The 18,467-nt window shown below is 42.1% G+C and overlaps 1 protein-coding gene across 1 annotated transcript; it reads left to right on the forward strand.

The window, feature by feature from the left end:
• The first annotated feature begins 12,440 nt into the window (after nt 1–12,440).
• LOC113884818 (beta-defensin 109-like) lies at nt 12,441–17,015 on the forward strand. Its single transcript, XM_027529808.1, has 2 exons — nt 12,441–12,495; nt 16,696–17,015. The coding sequence occupies exons 1-2, from the start codon at nt 12,441–12,443 to the stop codon at nt 16,899–16,901; spliced, it is 261 nt and encodes an 86-aa protein (XP_027385609.1). The 3' UTR covers nt 16,902–17,015.
• Nucleotides 17,016–18,467: the final 1,452 nt, after the last annotated feature.

An 18,467-nucleotide genomic window follows, 5' to 3' on the forward strand; every position in this document is an offset into this window, starting at 1 on the left:
CCACCACGAGTGGTTTGAGAACTCCCTGACCAACCAGGCACTTATCTACCCTTGCTCAGGCTGAGGGTCACCACCCCCTTGTCTCTCAATGAAGTGAGTGAAAGTCGCTCAGTTGTGTCCAACTCTTTGAGACCCCATGGACTGTATAGTCCATGCAATTCTCCAGGCCAGAATATTGGAGTGGATAGCCTTTCCCTTCTCCAAGGGATCTTCCCAACCCAGGGATCGAACCCAGGTCTCCCACATTTCAGGCAGATTCTTTACCAGCTGAGCCACAAGGGAAGCCCAAGAATACTGGTGTGGGTAGCCTATCCCTTCTCCAGTGGAACTTCCTAACTCAGGAATCGAACTGGGTTCTCCTGCATTGCAGGCGGATTCTTTACCAACTGAGCTATCAGGGAAGCCAGCTTGCCTCAAAGCACAGGTCTAGTTCCAGGTAATTATTCTTACCATTTTCTTAAGCACTGAGGTTAAAATTATTGGCTACTCATATGTGCCTACTTTCATTATAAATGTCATCATGGCCCCATGCTTTGTCTCTCAAACACTCTTGCTCCTCCCTCTATACACACACGTTGTTTTAGTCTGGAACCTCAATTAGCCTCTACTATTGCAAGAGCCTTCTTCTAAATAGATTGCTCTGTCAATTTAATTATTCCCCAGGCCAGTTGTCTTTAAAAAATAGCCTCTAACTTGGCACAGATTAAGGTGTGCAATTTACCTTTGTGTGCTGCATACAGGCACACACACACATACACACCTATATACACACACAGAATGTTGTTGTCAGTCTTAAAAGCCAACCACAAGATTTACTCAGACAAGAGCGCTTGCAATACTTTAATGTAAGAGCTAGAAAGGAGCTGAGAGATGATCTAAGATGACATATTCCAGAATATACTCCAGAATTGGTACCTGGGAACTGTGTTAAAAATGCAGACGTCTAGGCTCCACTGCACCCTACCAAACTAAAACTTCCTGGAGTGGGTCTAGGTGTCTGCATCTTGAAGCAGCTTTCCCAGTTGTTTTCATGCATGATCGAGTGTCTCCGGATCAAGGTGCAGCAGATCTGAATCTATGCAGGTGCTGCTGAGACTCCAGGAAGACGGCTTTCTGCTGATGTCTGGACCTCTAGTGAGGGGCTGGCCTAGAGACTTGGACCTGAAGCCTGACCTCCTGCCTCCATGTTCAGAGATATGTCCATTTCCCTGCCCCACCAGCGTCTGACCTGATGAGGTTCTGAGAGTGAATGACCACAGGATTCAACTTCCTCCTCAGCCCTGAGGAGCAAAGCCTGATCTCAGCAACAAGCTCACACCTCACTGGGAGGCAAGTGTCTGTTAAGCAAACTCACAGGCGTGTCATAAGTACATTGTGAACAGAGCGGCATGGGCTTTCCGACCCAGAGAAGGCGATTGATCGTGAGGATGGCTCGTAAAGCCTGGGAAGAGCTCACTAATGTCTAGTCACTGATGAAACCAGCCCCACTCATTGTCCCTGAATACAGACGGCTCCTCGCTCAGACCCTTTAATCTGGAGCCAAAGCATTTGTAGCTCATGTTCCCATTTAACACGGTTTTCTGGTCCAAAGTGTGCGCCCACAGTCTCCCAATGCTCGAAGTGTCCCACGAAAGGAGGATTCTCTGGCTTCCTGCGAAGGGCGCTCTGCGCTCAGAACAGCTGTGCACGGAGCCCTAATGAGGCGGAGGAGAGCGGACATCCGGCCCCGACGTCCCACTGGTGCCGGAGCCACGGACCGAAGTGTCCTCTCCTCTTGGCGACAAAGCCAAGCTGTCTCCTCCCTCCAGCCATGAGCACTGCTGTCCCCGTGTTCGCCATTCTCTTCTTTATGAGCCACGTTCCACCAGGTAACAACAACAAAACCTTGCTGATGCCTTGGTAAGAGTAGAGTGCCTGAGACCTTGAACGGATCCAGTGATCAGAGCAACGTTACCATCACCGCTGCCTGAGGAGGGGTCTCGTGGGAAACCTGGGAAGACGCGCAGCCTCCTGACTCAGTCGTTCCCCACAGCAACTCTCAGTTAGACGACAGGAGGTCAATGGTGTTTCAAGGGTGTTTCAAGGGCTTGAAAGAAACCCTCCTTGCTCCAGCACTGAAGATGAATTATTTAGGCAAGTTTACTAGCAGTTTCTAGATTTAGGTGACAAAAAATGGGGGCATTATTCTACTAAATTTTGGTCTCCAAAACTCTACTACTTGCAGCAAAAATTAGAATCCTGATACTTATATGAGAGCTATGCCAAGCTACAGGGGCCTGGCAGGTGGATAGGTGAGGGTCTCCTTGAAAGGCTTACTCTGAGTCAGAGTGTGTGTGTGTGTGTGTGTGTGTGTGTGTGTGTGTGTGTGTGCTCATGTGACTCCTGAGAGACTTCTAACCCATTGCCCCTTAACACTGCTGGTCTCCTGGCTTGATGATATCCCTGAAGGCACCCTGGGCTTCCTCTTCCTTTTCAACATCTGTTGTCCTGGAATAGAACTTAAACACAGAGATGAAGATGGCACCGCGGTGGAGTCTATCCACCTGCATGCTGTTTGGTATGCCAACACCCATCACAGGGACAGGTGTAGATGTTTATCTCCAGGACCTGTTGATCTAAGGAGGGATGAGCGAATCACTGCTCTACGTCAACAGGAATGTCTTATCTTTTCCTGAGAATTCAAGGTCTCAGGGTTGGGAAGGAGTCTGAAGGTATGTCCACATTCACACAGATGGGTGAATGTGGACAGTCCTCGTATAAGGAGCTGTAATCCCAGCCCTTTCATTCATCTCAGATCCCTTGTGGAGTGTGGGGCAGTGGATATATTTCACAGACAGGCAAAGTGCATGTGTGTGTACACACACACATACAGAGAATGTTACTATTCTGGGAATAAGGAAAACTGCAGATGAAAACCTTGAATACACAGCCTTACTTAGTACTAATCTAATCCCATAATTTTCCTTCCAAAGCCTGCTCCAACCATCAGATTCTTTGAGGCTTTAGTGCCTTGAGCTCTCATCCCCTGGGACACTTATGCTGTCTTTATTTCAGTCATGTTTTATTTACCTCTGGCTCTCACTTACCAAACCTCTTCTTCATCCTTGGGCCAACAATCTACTTTGAGAGCTAGTTGACTCTTCCCTGGACTGTCTAGCCACCAAGATGACTGGACCATGATATCTTAGAAGTCAAGGGCCATCGTATCTGTTTTTTCATTGGAAGCCTGTGCCCCAGTAAGGGCCTCCCACTCAGTGGATGCATAACAAATATCAATTCATGATTGTTTTGTGGACGGTAAAGAGTTAAATTCAATTTAATCCATTTGACTTTCCTTTTGAATTCAATGGACTTTTGTTGAATTGCTACAAATGCCCTACACTGATTTGAAGCTATTCAAGAGTTGGCTTTTGTGTTCTGGAATAGAAAAATCTAGAAGTGCTGGTTTTGAGAACTCTTTTAATGCCAGCAAGGAGTTTCAGAAGCTGTCTTGGGAAAGGTGCTCTTTGTTACATGTGGAGACTGCTGAGATGAAGCCGCTTTCGAAAATGAGCCCCTCGTTGTGTGTGACCCATCTCCAGAATACTAATATATTAGGCTGTAAGTCAAATATGATTCAATGTTTTTAACAATCGTGTGTGTTCAGCTCTTGAAAGTGAAAGTCGCTTAGTTGTGTCTGACTCTTTGTGACCCCATAGATTGTGTAGCCTGCCAGGCTGCTCTATCCATGGAATTCTCCAGGCAAGAACACTGGGGTGGGTAGCCAGTCCCTTCTCCAGGGGATCTTCCCAACCCAGGGATCGAACCCAGTTCTCCCGCATTGCAGGCAGATTCTTTACCAGTTGAGCCAGAAGGGAAGCCCAAGAATAATGGAATGGGTAGCCTATCCCTTAAGAACTCAACGTATACAACGATTCCTGCAGCAGGTTGCAACCTGGAAGAGCAGCTCCAGGGAGAGAAGCAGTGAGTGCCCCCTCATGATGCAAGATATGCTGACGTGGGCCCTATCTGCACATTGCGTACATAGGAATATTGTTTCCTTCCCCCAGAAGTATATCCTCTCTAATAATTTCCTTGTGTATGTTATCTTTTGGATCTGTATTTCAGTTCCACTTTTGAAAGATACACAAACACACAGAAAGACAGCTTTCTCTAAAAAGTTTTTTCAACTTTAGAAAAATGAGCAGTACAAGACTTCATAACAAATAAAGACTGCCTTCTGCCATCAGTGTCAGGAGATAACAGGCAGTGAGAAAGACAGGAGGAGCTTTGATGTGTGTGAGCCCCGGAGCGAGGGCAGGGCTGCCCATAGGCAGGCTCTTCTTTCTTAGATGCACTCAATCTTGCTGGATTTTCCAAGAATGCCCCCAATACAAATTTTTTGTGTGAAAGCAGATTTTTAAGGGGCTCTCCCAGGTACTCAGTGGTAAAGAATCTGTCTGCCAAACCCTGGGTTGGGAAGATCCCTTGGAGATGGAAATGGCAACCCACTCCAGTACTCTTGCCCGGGAAATCCCATTTACAGAGGAGCCTAGCAGGCTGCAGTCCATGTGGTTGCAAAGAACTGGACACGACTTAGCAACTAAACAACAAACAAATTTTTAAGAAAATCGAGTAACAATGAAAAATCCATACAAGCTTGTTTGCAGATATTCCTTCACCACATGTAATTCAATAACATTTAAGGAGACCAGTAAACAGTAACCATCATCCTCTTCTCTGTGCAGGCAGCGCCAGTTTCAGGGAGGTCTGTGAGCGTCCAAATGGGTCCTGCCAGGAATTCTGCCTCGACTCAGAAATTCATTCTGGGCGATGTCTGGATGGCCGCCCATGCTGCTTGCCCTTGGTGAACGTCCCTGAAGTCGACCCCACTACACCCAGAGTGCGCTGAAGGCCTCCTGAAGCTTTTTGTTTGGATGTTTTATTCTGACTCTCCTGATCTTTCACTCTTGCCTCTCTGTCTTTTGTTTCCACAGGGATTCTTAGTGAGTTCTCAATAAATAAAGAATCAAAATTTGCAAACACAGAACCTGTTCTAAGAATCCTGTGATGTATCCTCACTTGGCCGTGGTTTGGTTTCCATCTTTTTATCTGGCCTGGATGAGCTCCAGTTGGGGGCAGGAACTTTTTCTCTCCTCCTGTTTTCACCTGGCCCTGCAGCCCTCTGCCCTTCATCTGGGGAGACGAATCCCCTTCCACACTTGGAAAATGCACCACTTCACTCCACGCAGCCTCGTGGGGTCTCCTTTCCTGACAAAAGGGCAGCTCATTGGAAATCTTCCCGGAAGTCACCAAGAAGCTGAATCATGGACAGAATGACACCCAGAAAAAAGCCAAGTTCTTCTCACACCCTCTTCACAGCCAGTGCTCTGGGTCCCCCTTTTTCCACATTCTCAACAACACTTTTTCTCTTTTATTTTTTGACAATAGCCATCCTAACAGACAGAGAGGAGCCTGGCAGCTACAGTCCATGGGGTCGCAAGAGCTGGACACGACTTAGCTACTAAATTACCACTACCATCCTAACATATAGTTAGAATTTTTTTGCATATGTGATGCAAACTTTTAAGATCTACTCCCTTATCAATTTTCAATTATACACTAAAATGTTGTTAACTATACACAGCAGGCTGTCTATTAGCTCTCCAGAACTTATTTACCTTATAACTGGAAGCTTGTACACTTTGACCACCCTCACCCATTCATCCCACCCCCAACAACCATCACTATATTTGTGGTTTCTATGAGTTTGGATTTTTTTTTTTTAATTCCACATATAAATGAGATCATTTGGTGCCGGGGACCAGCCCCGGCCGATCCAGGGTATTCGAAGCGGGGACGGCATCGGCGACCTATTTATTTAAATATTTTATCAAAGATATAAAGAGTAATAGGATGAGGATAGCTCAGTGAGGAAATTCAGTGGAGAAAAGAGGCTGAGTTGCTTGGTTTACATGGGAGACCAATAAAACTTCAAGACAAGAAGTCTGCACCACTTACGTAGGCCGTAGGCGTCCTTCCGTTCTCCCAAAGGAGAGGAGACACTGAGGCCTCCCCAGTCGGATCTTAGAAGCCCAGGCATAATTAGCAAGCATGGCAGGTTCCGCGCTCCAGATGGAGACTCAGCCAGAATTTGAGAGAGAGAGCGACGTGGGGAGACCAAGTTTCGGTGAACAAGGCCCGCACTTTATTTTCCAAAGTAGTTTTTATACCTTAAGTTATGCATAGAGGATAATGGGGGAAGGAGTAGAGTCATGCAGCAAACCAGGCTTTCTTCCTGCAAACTTATCATATGCAAAAGCTTAGGTGATTTGCATCATCTTCTGGCCTGGAGGCCTGTTAACATTTTAAGACCCTTTCTTCAGAAAACTTACTTTTCTCTAAAGGTGATAAGTCAAGCACCACCCTCCAAAAGCATTAGATAAAGTTGCATTCCTACAGAGCAAAGGTGAGGTGGGCTCAATAAGAAAAGACTTAACTCAAGGGTCCAAGGTTACAAACATTGAGGCTACTACTAACATTTCTATACACCCATTATATCAATCAATACACTGCCAAGGGCACAGTAGGTAAGGAGTATGGAGACTTAGCAGCAAACATTGGCCCGATAAGTGAAAAACCCTTCATCAATACAATTTCTAATCAATCTTTTAACTACTCAAAGGAATCTGTGTTTAGACAGTTTAGAACATCTCCTGCCTCTCACAGTTGGGAGGCTCTGAACAATCACATGTGGCTGGAAAAATCTATTCAGGCAGGCTAGAAGATTTCCAAAGGACTTTGTAGGTTAAACAGTGTCACACCCAGGAATTATTAACTGGAGCTGTAAGCAAACTCTTTTTTCAGAGAGAGGTAGTGGGGGACAGCCCCCCGTAAAGTCAGAGGTGTAGGTGAAAGCACAAAGCAGAAAGTAGGCAGACTCTGGTTTTGGGGGTAGATGCTTGAGAATTTCCAGGGGACTCCTGAGGCTTGATCCTGCCTTTGCGTATGCCGAGCCTCCTTCCTCATGACCTTTGACATGGGTTGAGTTCCTCACGCTGGCTTCCGGCAGTGATAGAATTCTAGTTGAGCTATTCCAGATCCTGAAAGATGATGCTGTGGAAAGTGCTGCAGTCAATATGCAATATGCACTCAATATGCTATATGCACTCAATATACAATATGCCGGCTCCCGGCAATATGGTATTTGTCTTTCTCTGACTTACTTCAGTTAGCATACAGTCTCAAAGTTCATCCATGAATTTCCTTCTTATTTTTTTATATTCCATTCTGGGACACTTTTTCATTTATTTCTGCCTTCTTCAATTTCCTTTATTATTGTCTTATATTTTCAGTGTATAGATGGTTCAATTCTTTGGCTAAATTTTTTCCTAAGTATTTTATTGTTTTTGATGCTATCACAAATAAAATTGTTTTCTTAATTTTTCAGATAGTTCATTTTTAGCATATAGAAATGCAACTAAGTTTTGTATGTTGATTTTGTATCCTGGAACTTTAATTCATTTATTAGTTTTAACAGTCATTTATGGAGTCTTTAGGGTTTTTTATATTTAAGATCATTTCACCCTAATCAAAGCAGAGGCTATTTAGAAAAAACAAAACTACCATATGATGCAACAAATTTTCTTCTGGGTATTTTTTTTTTTTTTTTTTGAAGGAAACAGAAACACTAACTCAAAAAGATATCTGTACTCCAATGTTCATTGCAGCATTATTCACAATAATCAAGATATGGAAAACTTAAGTGTCCATTGATAGATGAATGAATAAGGAAAATGTGATATATATTAATATATAATGAAATATTATTCAGTTATAAAAAGAAGGAAGTCCTGTATTTTGTGACAACATGAATGGACCTTGATGGAATTATGCTATGTGAAATAAGTTAAATATTGTATGATCTCATTTATACATGGAATCCAAAAGAAAAAACAAACCAAAAAACAATGAACTCATAGATACAGGGAACAGATTGGTGGTCATTGGAGTGAGGGTGTTGGAGTGGGTAGAAAGGGTAAAACGGTCAAAAGGTACAAAGCTTCATTATTAAATAAACCCTAGGGATCCAGTGTACAGCATGGTGAGTATAGTTAGTAATACTGTATTGCACACTTGTCCTGCCAGGCATTCTGCCTTGACTCAGAAATTCATTCTAGGTGACATTCAACACTTGAAAGTTGCTAAGAGACTCAGTCTTAAAGTTCTCACTACAAGCGAAAAATTTGTAACCAGGCTTTGTTGCTGTTCTGTGCCTAAGTCATGTCCAACTCTTTGTGACCCCAGGGACTGCAGTACACCAAGCTTCCCCATCTTTCACTATCTCCCAGAGCTTGGTCACTATGCTTTTTGATGGATGTTAATTAGACTTATGGTGGTGATCACTTCAAAATATATGCATATGTACACCCAAAATGAATATAATATTGTATATCAATTGTATCTCAATATAAAAATCATTTCTTTTTCAGTAACAACTAAAGTATGAGGATAAAAATTCAGTAAGTGTATAAAAGTCCTGGATAATACTAACAACCAGTTTAATCTAATTAATATTGTTTAAAGCCTTCCCACAACAACAGTAGAATAAACACTCTAAGTGTGTTACAATAATAAAAGGAAACTGAAGAAGGCAGAAATAAATGAAAAGGTGTCCCAGAATGGAATATTGTTTGGTCATAAAAAAATAAGAAGGAAATTCATGGATGAACTTTGAGAATATATGCTAACTGAAGTAAGTTACATCTTTGAGAGATGTAAACTGTATTCTGGGCCACAAAATAGTCTTGATAAACACAAAATTATCTAGATCATACAAAATATGTGCAGTAACCTTACTAGAATTAAACCAGACATCAATATTCAGTATTTGGAAAGTTCCCATATATTTGAAAATCAAACAACTTCTAGATAAAAATGAAGAAGCATTCGACTTGAGTAAAAATAAAAATATGATATAACAAAATGTGTGGAATAAAGCTACAGTAGCATTTTTAAATAAATTTATTGTATCCAAATGCTTATATAGTCAAAGAAGAGCATACTAAATCTAAAATAAATAAAGGAGGAGATTAATGTAAATAATAAAAGAAATTAAACAGAAAATCAATAGAAAATAGAAATGAAATCCAAAGCTGGTTCTTTGAAAAGATGAATAAAATGTATGTGTCTTACCATTCTGATCTGAGAGTGAGAGAGCACACAGATTACCAATGCCAGCCATGAAAGAAAGCACAGTAGATCCCACAGATACAAGGTGAACAACCAGACATTATTAGGCATAGCTCTACGTGCATAAATCCAACAAGATCAATGAAAATGGGTGGATTCTTTGAAAGAAACAAACTACCAAAACCTCACTTAAGCAGAAATAGATTAAAAAAGAAGACAAAACAGACTATAGGGACAGAAAGATGTTGTCAGGGGATGGGAACAGGAGATGGACACAGAAGAATATGATGGGGATTTTGTAGGTGATAGAACTGGTCTAGGTATTGATTGTGGTGGTGGTTATACAGCTATATGCACATTTGAAAACTCATAGAAATGAGCTAAATTTTACTGAATAAAACTCTATTGTGTAAGACACATCTCAATATATCTGACTTAAAAGACAACACAAATGTCAGTTCTGTTCCTGTCTTCAGCTTTTATAGCTCCCTTTGACTTCTAATAGCTTGTGGCTTCTTTTCCTCAGGCTTTAATGTCAGGATAGAATGCACTTACAAGAACCTGCTATATTGCTCCACCCAGAACACAGCCTTCCTGAGTAACCACAGCTTCCACCCCCAGAACTTTCCTGTACCTTTGAGACCTGGCACCATCATGGGAACAGGTAAAAATCTGGAGGAGTTCCAGTCATGCAGTGGGCCCTGATACTGAGTGATGGAAAAGGCCCTGTCTGGCTCTGCTCCTGATGAGTTCATATAACCCCAACTTTTACCCGGGTTCATTCAAAGTCAGCTGCCATCTGATAACCTACAGCCAAACGTTTGCCCTAAGGAGTGGTCCAAAAGTAGAAGAAAAACAACCCTGCCTGAGGATTTAGATACTATGAACCAGACCTCTCACCTGGAGATGCTTTTCTCCCTAGCACATAGTTGCCAATGTCTAGAGATACCTTCAGTTGTGACAACCAGGAAGATGCTACCAGCATCTATTAATAGTAGCCAAGATGCTACCAGCCAAGGATGCTACTAGACATCTTACAATGACAGAAATGACCCTCAAGACAAAGAATTATCTGACCCAAAATATCAACGGTGCTGAGGTTGAAAAACTCTGCTACAGGCTTTGACACAATGATAAGAACCAGAAACCAGAAGGGGGTAAATATCTTGCCTCAAGAGCATGTTGTAGCCTCCCTACAAAAGCCCTAAATAGGTACGAGGCACCCACCCAACTCCCATAAATATCCTTCAGAATGGTGAGCCTTTAATTCATGGACAGGCAGCATAGGAAAGTGATTCTTAGATACTCCAGCATAACTGATGGCATTTTTCATTCTTACATATTGCTTCTCTCTTGTTTTTGCTTCTAAGTCTTTTTCAGGGTCTAACCACCTTCTGGCCCAATTATCATCAGATCCCATTGCCAGAATGAATCATCCCCAGTTCAATATCCTTTCCTGTATTTCACTCTGGACCATAGCTTCCCTAAGTGACTTAAACTCTAAGAAATGCATAATGAGTTTACAACATAATCACTTGAAACATCTGCATGTTGAAAAAAAAGTCTGACTGCTCGAACTTTCTAACATTGCATCCATCGTGGCATCACTTCCCCAGAGTCTCTTTGTTCCAGTTGTCCTCTTTGACACTATGCTTCCCAGTAACTCAGGGAGCAGCAAGGTGCAGATCGCATTTCCCAGACCCCTTTGCTGATTCGCTTCAAGGATGGACTCTCCAGGGAGAGTTGGAGCTTGGAGAAGGGGGATGGACTTCCTCACTTTTGTTCCTGTCACTGTTGCTATAGCAACAATGGCTTGCATCCAGGAGCAACAGTGGCCTCCTGGGTCCACATTCTCACAGCGTTACAGAACCCATCTCACAATGTCCTCAAACAGGTGTCTGCAACAGCTAGTCGATGCCCCTTTCATAGACCTGAGGACTGACTCTGAAAGGTCTCCCCTTAACCGGCATGGCTGGGCTGCGTGCCCCCTCCTCCAAGGCCTGAGGACCACAGGCGTCCTCCCCTGGCTCCTGGCTTCCTCCATTTTGTTGTCTCACTGAGGGGTGATATCCACCGCCTGCAGTTGCTTCTGGGTTCCCTCGGCATTCTCTCTGAACAAATCCTGATGTAAGTCCCCTCTGTAAACCAAAGCACTACTCTGTTCTAATTGGCTGGATCCTGACTGACAGAACTGCTACCGCTATTGTTTCTCCTGCTGCCGTTACTGATACTATTGCTGTATCGTCCTAGAAATCTAGGTAACAGGTCTAGTTGCCTGCTAAGTCTCTTCAGTCATGCCCAACTCTTTGCAACCCTATGGACTGTAGCCCACCAGGCTCCTCTGTCCATGGGGTTCTCTGGGTCTAGTTACTTCACAATAAATGGACCAAAGGTAATGCAGACAACATCTTCTCACTGACAATTGGTACATCAAATAGGTGAAAAATACATTAAGACAGTAGAGTGGGCTTCCCTGCTGGCTCAGTGGTAAAAGATCTGCCTGCCAATGCAGGAGACATGGGTTCAATCCCTGATCCAGGAAGATCCCATATGCTGCAGAGCAACTAGCTGGTGCACCACAATTATTGAGCCTGTGCTCTAGAGCCTGGGAGCCAAAACTGCTGAGTCCACTTGCAGCAATTGCTGAAGCCTGAGCACACTAGAGCCCATGCACCTCCAAAATTAGAGAAGCCACTGCAATGAGAAGCATGCACATTGCAACTAGAGAGTAGTCCCTGTTTGCCACAACTAGAGACAAGCCCACACAGCAATGAAGACTCAGCACAGCCAAAAATAAATAAAAATAAAAAAAGACTATAAAGCAACTAAAACAGCAATTTTAAAGGCAAAATGTGCAAACACTTTCAATTCTAGATATTATAAATGTGAAACAGAACTCAATTTCTATTTTCCATGTGACATAAAGAGGAACTGACCATGTCTTCATCCGCTGACTACTAAAAGTCATCAGTCCCCTGCTGGGAGGGTCTCCGCATAAGGGAACATAGCAGACAGCTCGGATATCCTGAATCTGGGAAACCCATGGCATCAGTTTCTGCTTTCTCATCTGTTGAGTTTCCACCACACCATGTACTTTTTTCCGTGGAGATTTCCTGTGAAAGACTGAGTTAAGTCTCTTTTGGATAGGCTCTACTAACCATGGAAAAACCGCAGGCCCAGGGGACACCATAAAAGCCCATGACCTGCCTGCCCAGCTATCGCCAGCTCGAGCCATACTGACGCTCCTTCCCTCCAACTGCTATTCCCCCATGAGGCTCCACCTGCTGCTCTCTGCACTCTTCTTCTTGACCCTCTTATCCCCAGGTAAGGTGGTGGCTGATTACCTGGGTCCACAGTTCAGAAAGCTGTTGGGAAGGTCAGACAAGACCCTGGAATCAGTCTTACAGATTCACAAACCTAATAAGATGACAACAGGGGAGGACGGTAGAGAGAACATTCCTTCGCCATTAGCTGAATGCTGGATGGCGTCACATTCAGCTTTATCCTTACTCTGTAGCTTGGGATGTCTAGGTGAGGCACAGTGACCCATTAGTAGGCAGGTAGATTGGAAAGGATTGGATTCCATCAGTATCTACCGTTATATCTATTCAGTAGGTCAGAAACAGATGGACAGAGACCTATCGACAGGATTTAGTGCAGAGGGTGCGTCCTGGGGAACTCTGTCCTGTAGGTTTGCCTCCTGAAGGAACTGACAAATCAGCATAATAATGAGCACAGCTCTCATTATGGGAGAGGTGTAGCCATGATTATAGAAGTAGGATGAACATTTTTAAAATCTGAACTAGACATCTTTGCAAAGTGAAAGAAGCACTTATCACTGTATCAGAACTAAGGCATAACCCAGACCTGTCTCATTTAAACTGGCCACTGGGCCACGCTACATAAATGGCACGGACCCAGAAGAGGGTTTCAGAAAGAGAATTAGAGTACCTAGGAAGAGATTTCTGAGAAGATCAAGCCTGGTCCACCTTTTAGGAAGGGCTTCTTATGTGAAGTAGCACACACACAGAGTAGGTACCTCAACACCCACTCCAGTGTTCTTGCCTGGAGAATCCCAGGGACAGGGAAGCCTGGTGGGCTGTTGTCTCTGGGGTCGCACAGAGTCAGACACGACTGAAGCGACTTAGCAGCAGCAGCAGCAGCAGCAGGTACCTCAACATAAATCTGGAGGCAGTTAGGAGGATAACAGAGTTTGGAATACTAGTGCATGTGTGACGTGGGAAGAAAATGATTGGGCTGGGAAATGGAGACAGTCACATGAAATGTGAGACTCTGTGACCTTAAATTCTTAGGGCAAAGAATAAATATAAGACCTTTGAGAGGTGCCCGAAAGACTGTAAGACAAACCATCCACGCTGCTATCTCTGTGGCCTCATTCCCCCTCTGTGGTAGGTCCTTACACCTTTGGATTTTAGTTACTTGGCTTTCTTTGAGAACCCAGATCACTGAGGGGCTCTTAAAAATATGATCTATAAGTTCCCGTGGCTCAGATCATAAAGAATCCACCTGCAATGTGGGAGACCTAGGTTTGGTCCCTGGGTTGGGAAGATCCCCTGGAGGAGGGCATGACAACCCACTCCAGTGTTCTTGCCTGGAGAATCCCATGGACAGAGGTGCCTGGCTGGCTACAGGCCATGGGGTCGCAAAGAGTCAGACACGACTGAGTGACTAAGCATGCACACATTAATTACTCAGCTTGCTTTCTTTGTCAAGGCAAGAATATATTTATTTGCTCATATGGGTGATTCCCATACCTTTAGTCTGTGAAGGTCCAAATATGTTATTTTTCCATTAACTTGTACTCACAGTATCTTACCTTCCTGGTCTTCTTTCATAATAAAATTCTTTGCTTGTACTCAGTTTGCCATGTTCTTACAGTCTCAGTTGAGAATGTGTTTCTGCAGCCATCCAAAGCTACCGCTCTAAACCTCTCCTCTTCTTTATCTCAGTTCCTGGATTCCAGTCTTAACCAAACAGCAATGTGCAAAACCCAAGAGTCAGTCCCTGCGTTCAGACTGGTGATCACAGCATTGACCTTCCAGGAAACCCTCCACCTACCCAGTTGACCAATACAGAGGGCCCACTGCTCAAGCTTCAGTTCACAGACTTTTTTCCTTAAAGAAGGAAGTATTTTAGGAAATCGACCTATCATTTTCAAGAATAGAAATATTTCAAAGATATTCTTCAGGGTCCGTTTATTTCTACAATAGCAGTCACTTGAAGCACTGAACCTATAATCTTGGCCAGAGTTTAAATCTTTCTTGAACCCTGATCGTGTTTGGTTTGTGTCTTTCAGTTATTCCTCAGTTTCTGATGCATTGATGATACCCTGTGATTTCTGGCACCCCTACAGATTCTTTTCAAATGTTACTTGTATCATTCCCATGGCAGTGGGGGAGATACTGAAGGAAGGGTTCAAGTAATCATTGACTTTCCTTCTTATGACTTATGGCATGGCTCAAAAATTTCAGAGCTATATTCATATAGTATTGACTGGACATTCTTCTCTTCTTTATGATTTTCATGGGATTGAGCCTAGTATTTTACTATGAAACATTATCTGGATTTTTTGTGTGCAGACAAACTTTAACTTGGTTAAGGCCAAACTTTTCCTATTTAAAAAATAATGTTTATCAGGTGTCAATGTTGATTTTCTTTTCCACTCTTCCCTTCAAATACATATTTAAGTTACTTGATCAAGTGGGAATATTGTCTATGCAACTCTGTTACAGTAAACAGGAACATCACCACCAAAGTTTAATCAGAAAATACTGACTTATCATCCTTAGCTAGGAATGGCTTTGACAGACAAGCATAAAACAACTAATGTGATGATACTAAAAACTCCATCCAATATTAAATGGACCTTGCATTATTTCTTGAGTGGTAAAATCTTGACACTATGAAAATTCTCAAGACACAGGTGAGTCCAACTGAAGCTGTTAACTGTCTGTTTCCTAACTCCAGCTCTAGGTGGATTTTCCACTAGAAAGCCTGTTTATTTAGTTCTGCCACTAGAAAGCTACTTAGTAAATTAACTTTTCTACTGTATAAGTCACCAGGAGGAAATAATGGTTTGGACACAATGACCAATTTTCAGCTTTCTAATACCCTTTACTTTTTAAAGATATAATTGAAAGGATCATTTAGCATGTCCAGAAATTTAAATTTCCTCTGATACATTCCATGATGAAAATTTATTTGTCCCTTGACTTAGGTAGATCATATCTAACTTGGAAAGAAAAAAATAAATTCTACTTTCTGAGCTGATTGAAACATGAAGAGATTAAGAGGTTTTCTATTAGTTTAGAATGAACCAGTACCACATCTTCCCAGGTGGTGCTATGGTAAGGAACCTGCCAGCCAATGCAGGAGATGTAAGAAAGACTGGTTTAATCCCTGGGTCAGGAAGATCCCCTGGAAAAGGGAGTGGCAACCCACTCCAGTATTCTTGCCTGAAGAATCCCATGGACAGAGGAGCCTGGCCCTCCTGTAGAGTCACAAAGAATCGGACACGACTGAAGTGACTTAGCACATGGCACATCTGAGTATCCACAGAGTTGTTTTTCCTGAAACCTCCCCCATCCCTTATCTAAATGGACTGGAGGAAATAGGAGGTGAAAATGCCAAATATTTTAAAAGAAGCATAAGCACAGAGAAGCTGATAGAAGAAAACTGCAATGTTAACTATATGGGTCTGCAAGCTTCCTATGACCTACAACCCCAGAATGATCTTGACCCAGTTTAATCAAAGTCATCTCATTTCTTATCAAACTTATTTTTCCCAATATGTTCCATCCACACAGGTCTTTCTGTTCTTCAAATAAACTAAGCAAAGGACCTTGCTCCCTTTAGACCTATCATACCCTCATGCGGATAACTACTTGTCCGTTTCATTTTCATCATTCACATCTCAGTTCAAATGCTATATCCTGAGAAAGCCTTTCTTGGTCCATTGTATCAACTCCATCCTCCAGACTATATCTGGCGTATTATTGTATTCTAACCACTTAACACTTTGTGAAATTATCTCGTCATTCTGTTTTTATATGGTAAACTTTTTCTCACTGCATATAAGTTGCTGTGAGAATAAGCACCATTTCTGCCATTTCCACTGTTCTATTGCTAGTACAAAGAAAAATGCCTAGTGAATAGAAGACACGGCAAATACTGGTTGAAGATCCGTATAAAGGAGTAAAATAATAAGGACATTGTGTATTTAGAACATACATTTTATCCATCCCTTTGTTGTTTCACTTCAACATTTACCAAAGTTATTTTTGAAGCTTAAACATATCAGGAGAGGAGGGGAGTTTGTCAGTATTTTGGCTCTTGGGTAAAAAGGCGATAGTGAATGTGATAGAGCAATTGGATGGACACTTTGTCCAGTTTCTTTCCTCCATGCAGAAATGCTCATGCTAGATCTCATCTAATCTCACACCTAGATTTACAGGTTTATAGTCCCTTCACGGGGTAATGACTTTAATGACTCTTCTTCTGCAGTAAGAAGTGGTATGGGTTCTGCACGAAACCACTGTCTCAATCTGGAAGGCATTTGCAGAAGAGACACCTGCAGAACAACAGAGGACATAATTGCCTACTGCCAAAGAAGGTGGAAGTGCTGTCGGTCGTGGTGGATCCTCATGCCAGTTCCAACGCCCGCTATCTATTCAGATTATGTAGAACCCATTAAGCCTAGGATAAAATGAAACTTGGAAAAGCATCAAAAATGAAACATTTTTGTGTCTAAAAATTTTAGAATATACACAATGAACACTGCTGGCTTTATTGTCAACTTCTATCATCCCTTGTCAATAAAAATAAATAACCATATACTGATTTCAAATCAACCCGAATACTGCTTCTTTGAAACTCATTTCAATCCAAAAAAATCTTCTTTGAAAGTAAGAAAGATTGAGATTGACATACATACACAACAGTGTGTAAAATAGCCAGTGGAAAGTTATTATAAAGCACAGGAAGCTCTACCGGGTGCTCTGCGATAACCTAGATGGGCAGGATGGAGGTTGGGGGAGGGAGGTCCAAGAAGGAGGGGATGTATGTATACATATAGCTGATTCACTTCATTGTACCGCAGAAACACAACATTGTAAAGCAATTATACGCCAAACAAAGCATAATAAGAAAAAGTAAAGTCTATTTACGTAACAAGTTTTCAAAAAAAATTATCTTAGGTAAAAAACCAACAGTTGCAAAAATGAAGGTATCATTATATATGCAACATAACTAAATAGACACACAGAGAGTTCAAAGGAAATTAAAAGCCAAATATAGAGGAAATCTAGAAACTATCTGGGAGTGGAAGAGATATAAATAGGAAAATGAGAGAAAGCTGGAATGAGGCAAGAGAAAATAATTCGGGGTGATAGCATAAGATTGTAACGGCATGGCAGATAACTAGAAAGAGATGAAACCAAAAAGGAGGGAACAAAAAGTTGAAGACCAACAGAAATAAGTATACTAACACATAAAATCTCAATTAACAACCCCCCCCAAAAGATATTTATGTCCTACTGCAATGAGGAAATATTGTGATCATATAGAGATTCTCAATTATTTTACTCCTCTATGCAAATAATTTGCTTTTCTAGAACCTAAACATTTTACTGTAGAAAACATAGTAACCACTCTCAGGCTATGCTGTCAATACCCCTTTTAAATAGACTTCAGATGTGTCAAACTTCTGACTACAACTTCATCTTCCTCCCTAGACTCATCAGGTCTCCCTTTCCTTGCATGCCCTTAGGACTTGAGTCCAACCACATACCTCAAAGTTATTCTTAGAAGGAGTCAGTTTTCAGTCATGTGGAAAACTTTGATGATTAAGGAAGTGTGGTTTGGTAAATGAAGACTCCCCTTCTCTCATCCTATAATGCAGTATTTACAAAATCAACTAGCGTTTGACATGGGAGATAAGAATACTCAGTGGGGAAATGACAATCTCTCCAACAAATGGTGTTGAAAAAACTGGGTAATCATATGGAAAACACTGAAATTGTACACCTATCTTATACTACACATAAAAAAATTAACCTGAAATGAATTAAAGACTTAAACATAAGACCCTATATCATAAAACTCCTAAAATAAAACAGGGGAAAGCTCCTTCACATTCACCTTGGCAACAAGATTTTTTGGGATATGATACCAAAAGCACCAAGCAAAAATTAACAAGTGAGACTTGATACATCAAACTAAAAAGCTCTGCACTGCAAAAGTAACAATCTACAAAAATGGAAAGGCAATCTACAGAA

The sequence above is a fragment of the Bos indicus x Bos taurus genome, chromosome 27, assembly GCF_003369695.1.
Source record: "Bos indicus x Bos taurus breed Angus x Brahman F1 hybrid chromosome 27, Bos_hybrid_MaternalHap_v2.0, whole genome shotgun sequence".
NCBI lineage: Eukaryota > Metazoa > Chordata > Mammalia > Artiodactyla > Bovidae > Bos > Bos indicus x Bos taurus.